This window comes from Octopus bimaculoides, chromosome 11 (genome assembly GCF_046866305.1).
Source record: "Octopus bimaculoides isolate indiv1 chromosome 11, ASM4686630v1, whole genome shotgun sequence".
Taxonomy (NCBI): Eukaryota; Metazoa; Mollusca; class Cephalopoda; order Octopoda; family Octopodidae; genus Octopus; species Octopus bimaculoides.
Window position 1 is genome coordinate 52153049 of NC_142938.1, and position 16279 is coordinate 52169327.

At 36.1% G+C, this 16279-nt stretch overlaps 1 protein-coding gene across 2 annotated transcripts in view; it reads right to left on the reverse strand.

The window, feature by feature from the left end:
- LOC106873914 (ESF1 homolog) overlaps window positions 1-16279 on the reverse strand; it is a 33090-nt gene that overhangs the window by 13163 nt on the left and 3648 nt on the right. The window contains exons 1-12 of one of the 2 annotated variants that reach the window (XM_089360009.1): window positions 14030-14067; window positions 11449-11932; window positions 9788-9880; window positions 8613-8696; window positions 7615-7808; window positions 6411-6534; window positions 5680-5839; window positions 5102-5219; window positions 3562-3697; window positions 2362-2538; window positions 1621-1742; window positions 344-464 (exon numbers count right to left, since the gene is read on the reverse strand). In XM_089360009.1, the coding sequence (XP_089216135.1) occupies window positions 344-464; window positions 1621-1742; window positions 2362-2538; window positions 3562-3697; window positions 5102-5219; window positions 5680-5839; window positions 6411-6534; window positions 7615-7808; window positions 8613-8696; window positions 9788-9880; window positions 11449-11914 (1795 nt within the window). In that variant the 5' untranslated portion in view covers window positions 11915-11932; window positions 14030-14067. Of the gene's footprint in view, window positions 1-343; window positions 465-1620; window positions 1743-2361; window positions 2539-3561; window positions 3698-5101; window positions 5220-5679; window positions 5840-6410; window positions 6535-7614; window positions 7809-8612; window positions 8697-9787; window positions 9881-11448; window positions 11933-14029; window positions 14068-16279 lie in introns of those variants that run through there. The other variant, XM_089360010.1, reaches the window with a different exon arrangement.

Below are 16279 nucleotides of genomic sequence, written 5' to 3' on the forward strand. Positions count from 1 at the left end.
TGTGTGCGTGTGAAGGCAAAAATCTATTAATACAAAGAGTTAATTTCAGTTTTCATATTTACAGTTATACCTTGTCAAACTACAGGTGCTATTAGTTTCATGGTTGCTCAAACTTTATCACTCAACCAGATTCTTTCTGTAGTGTTCAAGCAACAGTCAAAAGCTGACAATGCTACAGCTCAGTACATTTTTACTATTTCTCAATACTATCACCTTGCAGTCACCGACCCCATCTTAATTAGTCCCTCTATAATAGAAAAAATGACACAAACTATGAACCAACTGATAACTGTCAATGGAATTTCTTTGATAATTTAGAAATAAAGAATGAAGTTAAACTCACTTTTATTGCTGTCAAATTTGAGTTCACTGCTGAAATAAGGATCGTTTAAGTCTACATCAGATGGCATATCATCGTCACTCAACAAGGTTTTCTCCTCAGAAGTTTCTTTTTTAGCAGCAGCCTGAAACACACCAAAAAATAGAACAGCCATAGAGCCGAAAGAACTTTGACAAAAACAAATGAAATATAATATTCAAACCATAAAAATATAAAAAGGGAAATGTTGATCTTGGCAAGAAACGAATACATATCAATTTGGTATTAAAGCAAATAAAATAAAATCTAAGGGAAATTAATGGGGGTAGTGGTTGTGGCAGCAAATATTTATCCACAAAAGAATCTGTAGACATGGAGTTGAGTTAAAGAATGCAAAAAAAAAAAAAAAAAAATCTAATGTTTCAGTCAGTTATCTTTCTTCAGAGAGAGAAAGATGGAGACTATAGGGAAATGTTACTTTAGTCACAATTTGGCAACCAAAGCTGTAATATTTGTATATATTCTCACTCAATGAGACATGAGAGACTTTTATTCCTCATGACAAGTCAAATGAAATCCACAAATAGCAAGGAGAATCCCATCAAATGTGAAAAATATCTGGCAGTAAAAATAATACTGATCATATAACTATTGCTATGAATGGTCATATTATCATTTCCTGATCACAAGAACATTATTTAACCATATTAAATATACTAGTCACAGAGCAGTTGATTGGACATACACACACACTATATAGATATTTCTTTTACATCTTTCCAGTGAAACTCTTTTCAATGCGGATTGTATATATTTTACTTACAAGAGGGTTTTCTGATTGCAAAAAAAAACATGGTGGTGCTATCTCTAGAAAAATTTGAGTTTCTAACATAAAAAGAGAGCCAATGTTTCTTAACTGCTTAACTATAAAATGTGAGAGGAAGAAGTTGTCAAATTGCTTATCTAAGATCTCCTTCAAATGATACAATGTAGTGTTTCCTTCTTACTTCAAATGAGAAAACAAACTACACAGCATTCTAATAAAATACTTGTCAAGTATAGCGATCTTGTTATTGTTCCAGCTGTACCCAAGCATAACATTTACATAAAGATAGATTGATAGAAGTAGTGAGATTAACTGGGTGACAGCAAACATGCAGCATTGCATTGGTAGTGGAATACAAAACAGTTGAAACTTCAGTCAACAATCTGATATCCATTTAACCAGACTAGATGTAATTCTCCGAGATGGTGTCTTGAGAGGAAGAAATGGTAAAAAAAAAAAAAATTGCTGAGACTACCTTTCGTGCCGATTTTTTCTCTTTCCGTTTTGCTTTTACTTTGTCAAGGTAATCCAACCATGGAGTTGAATTCTGTTTCTTACTTCTTTGCTTGAGAAGGCTTTCAGTCTTTTCTTTCAGGCCTTAAATAAAATTAAAAACTTATGTTGCTACAATGTGAACATCTCATAGTAAAGAAACATTTTAAAATAATCTTAGTAAGATCAAAAGAGATAGCTTTTTAACCCATTACCTACCAGTGATCTCATATGAGATCATTTAAAAATTACAAATTTCGTAATTATCTGTCAATATTTACACATATCTAACCTTTTTGCTATATCTACTAGGTATATTTCTCTGATATTCAAATGAGGTTTGCTAATTTTTCACCCAATATCTCGCTTATTTCTATTTAAAATGTTATTTTGATCATTCCAGCGTGTTTCTAAGGCTGTTTTATGCTAGAAATCAAAGTTTCATAAAAAAATTCCAGTTAATAGAATTATGGGAAGTAATGGGTGCTTTTTATGTGGCACTAGCACCCACACCACATAAACATGGCACCTTGGTTTTGATGCCAACCATTACTTGTTTTACCATTAAGATACTTTATTTCACATCATCTGTAGAAACCACCGTTACTGGAGACATAACATCAATGTTGAAGTGGTATCGAACATTTACAACAATTCACTTTCCACCCCAACCACCTACATAAAGGTATAATCAACCTGATCATTAGAAACATTAATTCTATACCTGGCTCCCATGTTATTTCCATTTCAACATTTCCTTGCTTCTTCTTCATCCTTTCTGTGGCAGCTTCAAGCAACTTTTTATATTTGTTCATTTTCTCTTCTCTTCCTTCTTCGTTTTCACTATCACTTTTAGCAGAATGGTCATCGTCATCGTTATCACTTCCTATACCATCAAGTCCTGCAAAAACACAAAACAACAAAGACATCTCTTATTGGTGCCACAATCTTCATTGATGTAGACAAGAAATGGGACATCAACAAAATATAATCTAAACATCACTAATCAGCCAGGGTAGATTTAGACCAATGGTTCCCAAACTTTTCTGGGCTGCTGTCTCCTTGGCTCCAAAGCCACATTCCTAGCAACGCTCCCCTCCCCCCATCATCATCACAAATTCAATACAACTGTATTTCACAAATAAAACCTAAGCTAATTAACCTGTTATTTCATTGTCTTTACATCCATTGCCCTCTATTTGCCACCTCATTATCACCCTACTTTTCTTTACCGTCCCCCACCCCCAGGGAGACACTGCCCACTTTGGAAGCCACTGGTTTAGACCAAAGTGTGAAGGATATGTGTAACAGTTTGTTCTACATAATGAGATAATTAAGCAGCAACTTAGTAAATACCTTGTTAATTGTGAGAAATTCCATGATAATTACTCTTAGCTTACATGAGGGTTACATCGAATTAGTTAAACTACATGTTACTAATTGTGCAATAATAGGCGCAGGAGTGGCTGTGTGGTAAGTAGCTTGCTTACCAACCACATGGTTCCGGGTTCAGCCCCACTGCGTGGCACCTCGGGCAAGTCTCTACTACTATAGCCTCAGGTCAACCAAAGCCTTGTGAGTAGATTTGGTAGACAGAAACTGAAAGAAGCCCATCGTATATATGTATATGAATGTATATGTATGTATGTGTGTGCATATGTTTGTCCCCCCCAACATCACTTGACAACCGATGCTGGTGTGTTTACGTCCCCATAACTTAGCAGTTCGTCGAAAGAGACCAATAGAATAAGTACCAGGCTTACAAAGAATAAGTCCTGGGGTCGATTTGCTCGACTAAAGGCAGTGCTCCAGCATGGCCACAGTCAAATGACTTAAACAAATAAAAGAGTAAAAAGAGTTAATAATCATATCTTTGACTAATTGCTTGATGTCATTAATCCTAGGAAAGATTAAAAAATGAGACCTTCATTTTCAGAGTCATCAGAACTTGAAGCCAAATAAGCTTTGAAGTCATCCATTATCATATCTTGTTTCTTGGAAAATGTTTGTGTGGTGAGTTCTACTCTGTGGCGATTCGTTTCATCCCAGCTCAGCGACACCTGCAGGAAAAAGAGAACATTGGTCTAAGGAGATTCATCATTTAATGTTTGATTATGAATAAAAAAAAAAAAAAAACTGTTTAAGAACTTCAAAATAAAATATATATTAATAACCAGTGGTTTTCAGAACAGGTGGCAGCTGCTGTTAATATATTAAAGAAGAACCAATTCTAATGAGTGGGGAAATGAATGGGAGAAGGGCTGCAGGGTTAACAAATTTACACTGAAATCGGGTATTTCCAGACCTGATCCTCCTGCACATCAAATGTCTTTTATTGGAAACTTGGGGTGACCAATCACTTGGTTTGTGTGTATATATATATATATATATATATATATATATATATATATATACACACACATACATATATATTGTTTGTGTGTGTATATATATATCTTATCTTTTACTTGTTTCAGTTGTTTGATTGTGGCTGTGCTGGGACATTGTCAAGATTTGAAACCAATGTATTTGGTCTGACATAGAAAGAAATCTATTGTGGGGTGAAAAGGAGATTGCAACACTTGAATATATTTTAAAAATTGATTTCCTTGATCTTGTTGAAATGAATAGTAAGAATTGAACTCATCAACACAGAATAATGAATTAGATGTGCTAAGGAATTCATTTTAAATCTTTAGTCATAAGCATTTCAACTTTTACAAAGTATCTAAATATAGAAAAACAACAACAGACAAATAGAAAATAATACAAAAAAAGAATAACTCCCTGTCTTTTATCTTCTGTTTGCGTCAGTCATCAGACTATGACTATGCTGGGGCACTGTTTTGAAGAATTTTTAATCAAATGAATCAACCCCAGTACTTGACTTTTTTTAAGTCTAGTACTTCTATCAGTTTCTTTTGCCGAACCACTAAGTTACAAGAATGTAAATATACCAACACTCGTTGTCAATTGGTAGTGGGGGACAAGCACAGACATATATATAAATATACATATATCATGTAAAAGTACCCACTACACTCTCTGAGTGGTTGGCGTTAGGAAGGGCATCCAGCTGTAGAAACTCTGCCAGATCAGATTGGAGCCTGGTGTAACCACCTGGTTCACCAGTCCTCAGTCAAATCGTCCAACCCATGCTAGCATGGAAAGCGGACGTTAAACGATGATGATGATATATATATATACACATACAACAAGCTTCTTTCAGTTTCTGCCTACCAAATCCACTCACAAGGCTTTGGTCAGCCCATGGCTATAGTAGAAGACACATGCCCAAAGTGCCATGCAGTCGGACTGAACCTGGAACCATGTCATCAGGAAGCAAGCTTCTTACAACACAGCCATGCCTGCATCTTCTGTATCAAGAATAATAGAATTATGAAAATCTAAACGGTTCTGTGAGGATGTTGAGTTTGTGGTAACTTGAAATGAATTTATTTTACCGTAGAGGCACTCATAGCATTGTTCACAAATTGGTTTGGTCTGTATTGGTCTTTGGAAGGCATCTCAGTGCAAACATCTCGAGCAGTCTCAGTAAATCCCATATGAGCAGGTATAAATCTGAAAATTGCAGAAAGATTGTTGACACTAAAATATCGAAAGACCAAAAATTTGAATATCAAATACTATAATATCAAGGGATTCAAATGCAGTTATTTTAGGGGAAAATGGTAAAAGCTATTGATTTCTTTTTATTGGTTTGCCTTGACAACTTCTGTAGTGGAAGTTGTAATCAACTGAATTGAAAATGACCCTGAAAAACTAACTCACATGGGAGAAAGTCTGAATATGACTCTTTTAATTATTCCACTGACCCCAACTTTATCAACAAATAAAAAACAAAGTGAATCTCAGTGGGGTTTGAACCCAGAAACAGGAAAAAAAAAAAAAAAAGATTACATATGAGATAATTTGTCCCTCCTTAACTATGTGTAAAAGTTCTCATGGCTTTGTTAATTACAAATAAATAAATTAGAAATACTAATCGAGGAATTAAAATGAAATTTTTTATATTACTTACCGCATATCAAAGCAGGTCCTACTTTGTTCATATTCAGTGCCATCAAGTTCATTATAAAGATAATTGGCAGTGTCCTCACAATCACATTCCACCACAGAATAATAATATTTCATTCGATTTATTTCATATTGACGTAACTTTTCATTATGGAAAGTATTTCCTACAAACACATAAACAGTGAAGCAAACTCAAATACTAGTTTAATACAGTATATATTAAAATATGTACATATAATAAATATTACTATATTATATGTATATAATATAGTCATTGGACACAAAACTCAGCTTGTGAAGACCTGTTGGGGCAAGTGAAAGCGAAATCGCGATGGCGCCTGCGCCCAGCGTCACCTTTCTGGAACTTGTACCCACGGCATGTGTAAGGACTTTCGAGCGAGATCGTTGCCAGTGCCGCTGAACTGGCTCGTGCGGGTGGCACATAAAATACATCATTTTGAGTGTGGCCGTTGCCAGTCCCGCCTGACTGGCCTTCATGCTGGTGGCACATAAAAGCACCCACTACACTCTCGGAATGGTTGGCGTTAGGAAGGGCATCCAGCTGTAGAAACTCTGCCAAATCAGATTGGGCCTGGTGTAGCCATCTAGTTTCACCAGTCCTCAGTCAAATCGTCCAACCCATGCTAGCATGGAAAGCGGATGTTAAACGACGATGATGATGATGATGATGAACGGTTAATAAATCTAAATCTGTAAAGACAATCAAGCAATTACCTTCTTCAGCTTCACTGTCATTGTTCTCATCATCTGACATGTCTTTTACTATTTCAGCAAGTTCAGGTGGGCCTTTCAGGTTTTCCTCTTCCATTCTCTTCAGTCCAAACTCTGATGGATAGATCTACAAAAACAAATTACATATTTAAACTACTTTTGTAGCTTTTAAATGATAGCACAATAGCTGTGACCTTTGACACCACACCCACAGCTGTCTGAAGTAATATAGATTGAGGTCTTTGAATGTCACTGTCAGAAACAACACAACACCATGATGCTACTAAATATGCAACTGACCCAATAAGCAGTAGCTTTCAGTATTTTAAATAATTATTTACTTCAAGGATAGAAATATAAAGGATTTTCCTAATCCAGCTATACAATGGGATTATATGAAAACAAATTTGATAAATTTCAAAACTGTTTAACAAGTTCAGTTGATTCTGAAGTGGTATTGGAAAGTGAAACAACTACAAAGTAATGGAGAGGCAACATTTACCTAGAATGCACACACAAACACACACTTATCACTGTATTTAGTTGGTTTCATTTGGTAATAACTATTTAACCCTTTAGCATTCTGTCAAATGTAATATTTATTTATTCAAACTGTCTTGACTCATTCATGTATCATTTTGTAGCTTTGAGATTTTGATGATTTTAGAATATTGTAGGGTAGGCGCAAGATCTGATCAGTTTGAATATTTGGGCTGGATATGGCCAGTTTAAAGGCTAAAGGGTTAGATGTCAAAAACTTTTGTCATCCAACAATGATCTGGAGACTGAGAAACAGTGGAAGAAAGGGTTGGAGATGAGGTCAGTGATGAGAAATTTTCAATGGACTGGCTCCTGTGCAGGTGGCATGTAAAAAACACCATTTTGAGCGTGGTCATTGTCAGTACCACCTGACTGGCCCTTGTGCCGGTGGCACATAAAAGCACCCACTACACTCTCAGAGTGGTTGGCGTTAGGTAGGGCATCCAGCTGTAGAAACTCTGCCAGTTCAGATTGGAGCCTGGTGCAGCCATCTGGTTCGCCAGTCCTCAGTCATATCGTCCAACCCATGCTAGCATGGAAAGCGAATGTTAAACAGTGATGATGATGCTGATATATAATACAACATGAAACAAGAGTGAGTGTGATGATATACGTGTGACTTAAATGTCATGATTACTACAGTGCAATAATAAGATCAATATATTACCTTAACCGAAAGGATAGCACCTTGTGGTGGTTTAAAAGAATTGAGTACAACAAAAAGATCAGCTGCTGTGATATTTTCCCAGTCCATGTTGCAAATTGCTAACCGAGAAGAACTTTCTGAAGCCAAAACTGCATCTTTATCCATTTCACCCCAATCATGGACAATATTTTCAGCTTCTGGTCCTGGATAATTTTCTGAAACAAAACACCAATTCTTTACACTATTTGTAACCAGTGAGATGAAACATTTCTATAGATTATCAATAATCATTGAATGTTTATACACTGTGAAGAGGCCCCAGTCAACTTTGGTAAAGGAAGTTTTACTTTTGTTGTTTCATATTTATTTTATGCCGGCATGGTTGGATTGGACTGTTTTGGCAGAAGTCCTCTTCCCTGTGGACTTTGGATCAGAGATACAATACAAAAGTTGGTTAATTTTCATTTACTAACCATCAGGTCAGAAATCACAGTTGTACTTGGTTAATCATATTAAATCAATGTGAATAAATGTCTTTTATTTCAGAAATCCTAATGGTAAAAAGCTAAAGTGACATCCCACCAGATTTAAGCTCACAACAGGTACGCATCAACATTCAGCATCCAGTCCAGTTCAGTTCATTAAGATTATCACCATCTCCAGCAACCTTTAGATGCATTATAAGACAATGAACGAGCCTCTAGGTGGTCGTTTTATCTACTAAAATTAACGACCAAACCTCCCTCAAATCACACTTTGCAATCTTCTGAAGGGATGAACACAATGGATTATTTAGTAGCAGATATGCAATGCACCATAGAAGGACAGGGTGGTGAGGATTGGAAACTTATGCTCACAGGTCTGCTTCATAAGAGCTGACCTGGAACAAAACAACACCACCATGCAATATTCTATGCATAGAACATAATAAGAACCCAGATAAAATATCTTGGAAAATTAGCAACTACTGAGACCCCACCACCACCACAAAAATAATAAATACAAAAGAACTTACTAACCATCTAGTGAGTCAAAATCAGAATCATCTGATGAGCTACTTTCATTACCGATGCCTCGAGCCAAATCTTGACCACTTCCTAAACCTAAATAAAATGGAGAAAATAAAATTCATAAAATATAAGCATAAAAATATAAATTAAATGCAAATGAAATAGTAAAAAACTAAAATTAAAAAAAACCAATGCATTTCCAAAATAAGTGTGAGACTAACACTGGCCTTCAGTTACAATCATAAAGATAAACTAAGCTTCAAGTCAGTGACCTATGGTTAAAGTCATGATATATGGGGTGATGATAAACCTCAGGCTGAACTCTTATCTCTATGTTTGCAATAGACTGAAGTAACCATGAAACATGAGGCAACATTCAACTGGATGAAATGATGCAACTTAAGCTTTAAATAGATACAAACTTGGGTATGCAGGTACTTTGGAAAATGCCTCACGGAGTGAGGACTTTGCCCTGAATAGTTATGGGTTGCCCTTAGGCAAGGCATAGCACCCGTTCAGCTACCCTGCCAGGGATATGACGAACTCATGAGACTGCAGCATGGCAGATTGTGAATAGGTAGTGTAAGAGCTCAACTGAGTCAATGATGCTTCTCACATTGAAGCTAAACAGAGGAATCCTAGGTCAACAGTCAGAATCACCAAGATCTCTCAAGAGAGTAACTGCAATGCATCCACAGACGTGATGTCCATGGTTGTGTAATCAGCTAATGAAAGATTCATTATGACTCAAGCTCTCAATTGAAATACGAATAATAGAATCGGGTGGCAACAGAGAGTTGCAGGAATCTGTGCAAATAGTGCTACTTGAAGAGAGAAGATAGAAATACTTAAATAAACCCAAATATGCACTATATTACTTTCAGACAATATACTTTTACTTACTTACACACAAAAAAATGCAGCAAGTCAAATATTTTCACTTACAACAGTGTAGCCATACCAGTAGACTGTAGTCTGACCTACTGTATTTCAAGTGTCTGAACAAAATTCTCATTGAAACCCACTTTTTCTACTACTATAGATTCCGTCCTTACCATGTTTTGTCCATTTATTAACCAAGGTTAGCTAATCCTTTGGAAAGGATATGAGAACTAACCTTACTTAGAAAATGAAAATATAAACCACTGTAACACAAAAAAAGGTTAGAAAAAAAAAAAGCATGCCTGATTCATCCTGGTCATCATCATCATCATCTTCAGCATCATCACTGCCATCCTCATCATCATGGTCAGCATCATCATCATCTTCATCACTTTCTGTGAAAAATACATGCAAAAAGTGTTTTAAATTATAAAATACATTTCTTAGATTTGAATTAAAAAAGAATAAATGTAAGTCTTTCATAGAAAGAAAAGGAAAATAAAATGTAATTGATATAAATGGCAACACAATTTGTTGATGTTTTATTGATTGATAATAACGAAGCGAAATAAATGCCAACATGTCACTAGAGATATTTACAGTGAGTTGACGTTAGACTGTTTGGGTAAGTATTCAATTTCAGAACACACAATGGAGGATGTAGCATCACCTTCAAAGTGAATAATCATGAAAAGACTATTTTCTATCAACAATGACTCTCTTGTTTTCTAATTACTAACCATTAATATTAGTTTTTAAAAAGCTAGATCTAATGACTACATTTTCTATAAGACATACAACTGATTAGAGGCCTTCCTTTATTATTTTATCATCACAACCATCATCATCATCGTTTAACGTCCGTTTTCCATGCTTGCATAGGTTTTGACAGTTTGACTGGGGACTGGCAAGTTAGGAGGCTGCACCAGGCTCCAATCTGATCTGGCAATGTTTCTACAGCTGGCTGCTCTTCTTAACGCCAACCATTCCGAGAGTGTAGTGGGTGCATTTTACATGTCACCGGCACACGGGAGCCAGTCAGGTGGTACTGGCATTGACCATGTTCGGATGGTGCTTTTTACATGCCACCGGCACGGGGAGCCAGTGCAAGCAGCACTGGCAACGACCCACGCATGAATGGTACTTATTGCATGCCACCAGCACAATGTAGGGAAACTAAACAGATTCAGTAACATTGCAGAGATGAGGTTCCTACCTACTTCATTCCCACTGAGCAACAGAACAATTTCTAGGAATACAGCCAGAAAATTTTGTACGTCATTATTTTACATTGCTTTTTCCATGCTGGCATGGGATGGATGAGTTGTCATAGGTTTGGTATTATGAAGTCACTGTCCTTCTTGATGGATCAGGGACCACATCTAATTCATTCATAACATGTCTTGGCATGGCTTCTATGCCTTGTTACCCTTCCTTTCATCAACAACTTTACAGATCACACTGGCTATATTTTCTCCTGGTACAATTCTAGAGAAGTTGCTTTGTCCCAGCTCAACAACAAAATCCTCTGTCTCCATGTATTCCTACATTGAGCCCAGATAAGTGGTTTCACTCTCAATAAAACTTAAGAGAATCCCTTCCTCCTTACACTATGTTGATTTGTTTCTTTTTACCCTACTTTTTGGAGGGAAGAGAAGCAGAATTATAGGAAAGAGAGGGTGATGGTAATCCTCAAATTAATAAAGAAATGGATGTTATATTTATAGGTGATGGGTTTAGAAATGTTTAATTTGTGTGTGGCATGGAGGGAATGGATTTCCAATTCCCACAATAGATCTTTATTCTTCAAGAAAAACAAAACAATCAATACTCTCATTCTTAGAGACAGCAGTACATAACACAATTTCTCTCTCCCCCTCACACACAATGATCTTGAACCAAAAAAGTTTCCCTTCCACTTTTGCTATTACTTAGAGCTGTAATTAACATTTATATTAATTACCTTCTTCAATGTCCTTTTTACTTGGTTCTTTTAAATGACAAGATTTCCTTTCCTTTTCACTTTCAACAAGAACTGGTGACTTTTGTTTATCATTCAAATTACTGTTCTTCATTTTTTCCAAGACTTCAGAATTATCTGGAATACCCTTTTTAGATTTTAACTTGTTGGCAGCAACTTCATTTTTCTGCTTTGATGTTTTCTGTTTTACCTTAGTAGTATCCGGAAGTGTTTCATCTTCTTCAGATTCATCAGACGAGTCGTCTGACAGATCGTAGTAACGTCGAAGATTCTCACTGGTACTGCTGCGGAATGGGCGACCACGCTTGTCAAGGCTATATTTATAGTTAAAGCGTTCATCTTTAAACATACTCTGGAAACGTTGATCTATTTTAACTTTCCTCTCTTTCACTGGAACAGCTCCAAAGCGAGGATCCTTAGAAATATGAGAGAACCGTTCATCTGCCATGTTTTGTTGATGTTGATTCTGAAAAGAAAGTAAATAGATTTAGTCTTTTTTTTTTTTTTTTAGTAAAAGCTTCAATCTGTGGAGACTGGTAAACATGGAACAAAAAATAGTTCTTTTAAGAGAAATATTTTGTTCCCTGCTTCTAAAATCTTCAAGTTTAACTCTTAACTCTTTTACTTGTTTCAGTCATTTGACTGCGGCCATGCTGGAGCACCGCCTCTAGTCGAGCAAATCGACCCCAGGACATTCTTTGTAAGCCTAGTACTTATTCTATCGGTCTCTTTTGCCGAACCGCTAAGTTACGGGGACATAAACACAGACATATATATACGACGGGCTTCTTTCAGTTTCCATCTACCAAATCCACTCACAAGGCTTTGGTTGGCCCGAGGCTATAGTGGAAGACACTCGCCCAAGGCACCACGCAGTGGGACTGAACCCGGAACCATGTGGTTTGTAAGCAAGCTACTTACCACACAGCCACTCCTGCGCCTAGTTAGATATATTTTTTGATAAAAATAAATTTAAATTAAATTATTAAAGTTAGCACACAGAACAATTATTTGTCAATGCACATTAGAGAGGTATGAGAATTCAATTGTCCATTGTTCAATTTATATTTTTAAGTATTTTTACAGTTTTGTTAGGAGGCTGTATCCAAGACATTTTCAGGCCCAACCAAACTTATTCAAGTTCAAATTTAAACAACCTAAAAGTATTTAAAAATAATATTGCTGCAAATTAGTCACAAACAAATCAAAATAACCTCAACTCTTATTAAATATTTTTTTCTTTCTAATTAAATAATTCTACCAAATCATATTTTCAATGCTTTTATCAACTGACTAATTAATTATAGTTTAATTTTGACTTGTAACACTTCTTGAACAATCAACATAACTTTAATGAGTTTAGGACAATCAACTGTTTGGGAAATACAAAGCAAAGTTAGTCAGCCATTCTGCACATTACAGAAGGTTGGTTAACAATGTGGAGTGTCTAGAAACATGCCCTTAGTTCAAAATGTTCTTTGATGTTAATGTAAGATTGTAATTTAAGAGGAAATTTTAACCGAAAGAAATCTGCGTTCATTCTACAGCAAAGAATATGTATATTTCAACCAATGGGGTGCATTTGTGGAATGATTTAGATGTGGAACCAAAATAAAGTACAAACATTATTCAGTTTAAGATATACAAAAAACATTTAAAGTGATACAGGGATGAGGAATGGTTGTAATAATTGTTTAAATTTTATTTTATTGACAAAAGCTGGATATTTGGTTGTACATAGAACTGGGTTAGTTATATCTAGGAGTTTACGGATGAACAACTGAAGAGAGAATGGGGTTTGTACTTCTTGCACCACCTTTTTCTAAACACATATCTGTATAACGAAATTGGAAATTTTGGGGTAGTATTTCCTGTTTTGTTATACAATAACTTTGCAAATATTTCCATAATTCTCAATTTTAATATGTATTCTGAACCAACATATAACTGTGACTATATATTGGATTGTAATGTGATCCAAGAGGAAACTTATTTTATAGACCCCGAAAGGATGAAAGGCAAAGTAGACCTCGGCGGAATTTTAACTCAAAATGTAAGGACAGAAGAAATGCCGCTAAATATTCTAGCCGGCGTGCTAACGATTCTGTCAGCTCGCCACCTTACAAGACCGTAGGTGTTGAATAAACGGTGGTGCCAATTGAGAATATTGGCAGTAGGTTTCAAAATATTCTTCCAATATTTATAAAATCCGTTTTCTAATTCCTAATTTCTTCACTATCATCTTCCCCATGGCAATTTCACTCGAATTCATAAATACATCCATTTAATATTGTAACTAACATTTACACACATAAACAAATGCTCATTAAATATCTAATCAATGGTAAAACAAAAAGTAAAAACTATTTAGATAACAAAAATCAACAAAGCTGGAGATCCATACAGGGTAAAACAAGTTCATTAATATAGTTATACTTTCATGACAATTATCACAGCATCAATGTAACCTGTCTGCAAGTTCATAATTTCACGAATAAAGTAAATTACAACCATTAATAACAGTGAATTAATCAAGAAATAAAAGACAGTGTGACTGACTTACCTCCAACACGTGTTACTAACACCGAATCATTTAATGATGCTTTTGACTAATTTCTGGTGAAATTTACATAGCCGTATTTTCGGAGGAAGGAGAATCAGCTGTTTATAATTGTTTTTAATTACAGTTGATACAAAAATACAACATTAATTTTTTTGTCGAAAAATCTGTCTTTAAGATGCATTTTGAACTGAAAGAATAATAATAAAAAAAAAATTCTTAGATACGTATTTTTTTTAAAGGTCCCGCATTGGAGTTATCACATCTTTTACGCGTTACTATTTAGCGCCAGGTTAACCCTGATCGAGCATATCTGTGATTCCTCTCTAGTCTATGCTGTCCTTTGAAAGGAACTCAAGAAATATCTTTTCTGTTATAGGCACAAGTTCTGAAATTTGTGGGGAAGGGGACTAGCTAATTACATCGACTGCAGTGCTCAACTGTGGTACTTACTCTATCGACCCCGAAAGGATGAGAACGCAAATTCAACCTTGGTGGAATTTGAACAGACGAAACGCCTCTAAACATTTTATCCGGTGTGCTAACGATTATGCCAGTTCGCCACCTTAGAAACGATTAGAAATATACTAACCAATATATCGTTCCCTAACATTGGTGACTTTTCTCTCATACAAGGATTGATTTGTCTGCTACTTCTAGCAGGTCAATCGACCACGATGAAATTTTAAACTCGTTGCGTAATGGAAAAGGTAGCTTTGTTCATCCCATCTCTTAACTCTTCTTCACCAACTTCAGTTACGGGCAGAAATAGGGTTGCTGACCTCGTCACTTGCTATTTTGTTTCTACTGCTATCTTCTCGTTTGGAGTTGGCTGTCGACACTGACCATCCAACTTTCTCAACAGAATTAGTATCTTCTACCTCCTCGTATGTTAATTCACTGTCAAACTGCACTCTCGCTCATCACTAAAAAGTCTGTGTTACAGGAGTTGTCATCATCATCGTAGGTATTATTGAGGTTTAAATGAGAATTTACCGATGTGGTGAATGGGAAGAGGGATGTATGGTGGTGGAGGAAGGTGATGAATATAAAATGTGAGTGGAGAGGATGGTTTTAAGAATGAAAGATGGGTGGTAAGTGAAATGATTCCATATGGTAAGAGGGTTTAAGTGTTCCCAGGGGAAAACTGAAGCATGAAGTTCTATTCATTTAATTACAGCAGCAGAATACTGCAGTTAGAGAGACGTTGGGTGGTGGGGATGTCTTGAGAAGGAAATTGGATGATGATTGAGGTGCAGTTGTGCACACACACACACACACACGCACACATACACATCACCATCATCATCATTTAACATCTGTTTTCCATGTTGGCATGGATTGGATGGTTTGACTAAAAACTGGTAGCCTGGGGAGCTGCATCAGGTTCCAGTTTGATTTGGCATGGTTTCTAAAGCTGGATGCCCTTCCTAATGCCAACCACACCAGGAATGTAGTGGGTCACACATAGAGCCCCTTTCTCACTATTCAGTGACACTTCTACTATTCCTCATGCTGGGGTGAGAGTAATAGTAGGCAGAGAGAAGGTGAGGGCAGTGGCAAAGATAGACAGAGAGAAAGAGAGGGAGGGAAAGAGAAACAAAGAAATTTAGGGAGAGTTGATGATGTTTAATTAAAAGTAGTAGTGTTGACAGTGGCAGTAGGAGTAATAATAAAAGAGAGAGAAAGAGGGAGATGATGTACAACTTGGTTTAACCATGTCTCGTTGATAAATTCCTGTTGCCAATGTACTGAACACTGTCATTTTCGTTTTATTTTTGCTTTCTTTAATACATACACACACACATAAAATACACTTTAACTGAAATAAAGTTTCCCCCAAATTAAACATATCTAATATAATAAATGTGAATGTCAGTGTGTCACACTTTTTCAACTTTAATAAAACCTTTCTACTGGAAGCACAAGGCCTCAAATTTTTTTGGGGGAAGGGATTAAGTTGATTACATTAATCCAGTATGTAACTGGTACTAATTTTATCAACCCCGAAAGGATGAAAGACAAAATCAACCTCTGTGGAATTCGAACTCCAAACCTAATGGCAGACAAAATACCGCTAAGCATTTTACCTGGCGTGCTAACAATTCTGCCAGCTCACCGCCTTAATATAATATAATAAATGTGAAGGTCAGTGTGTCACCCTTTTTCAACTTTACTCCAAGAGGCCATAGCCCAACATATCATACCATTTTGGAATCAGGCTGCCTCTGTGAGTAAATTAAAAACATTCCG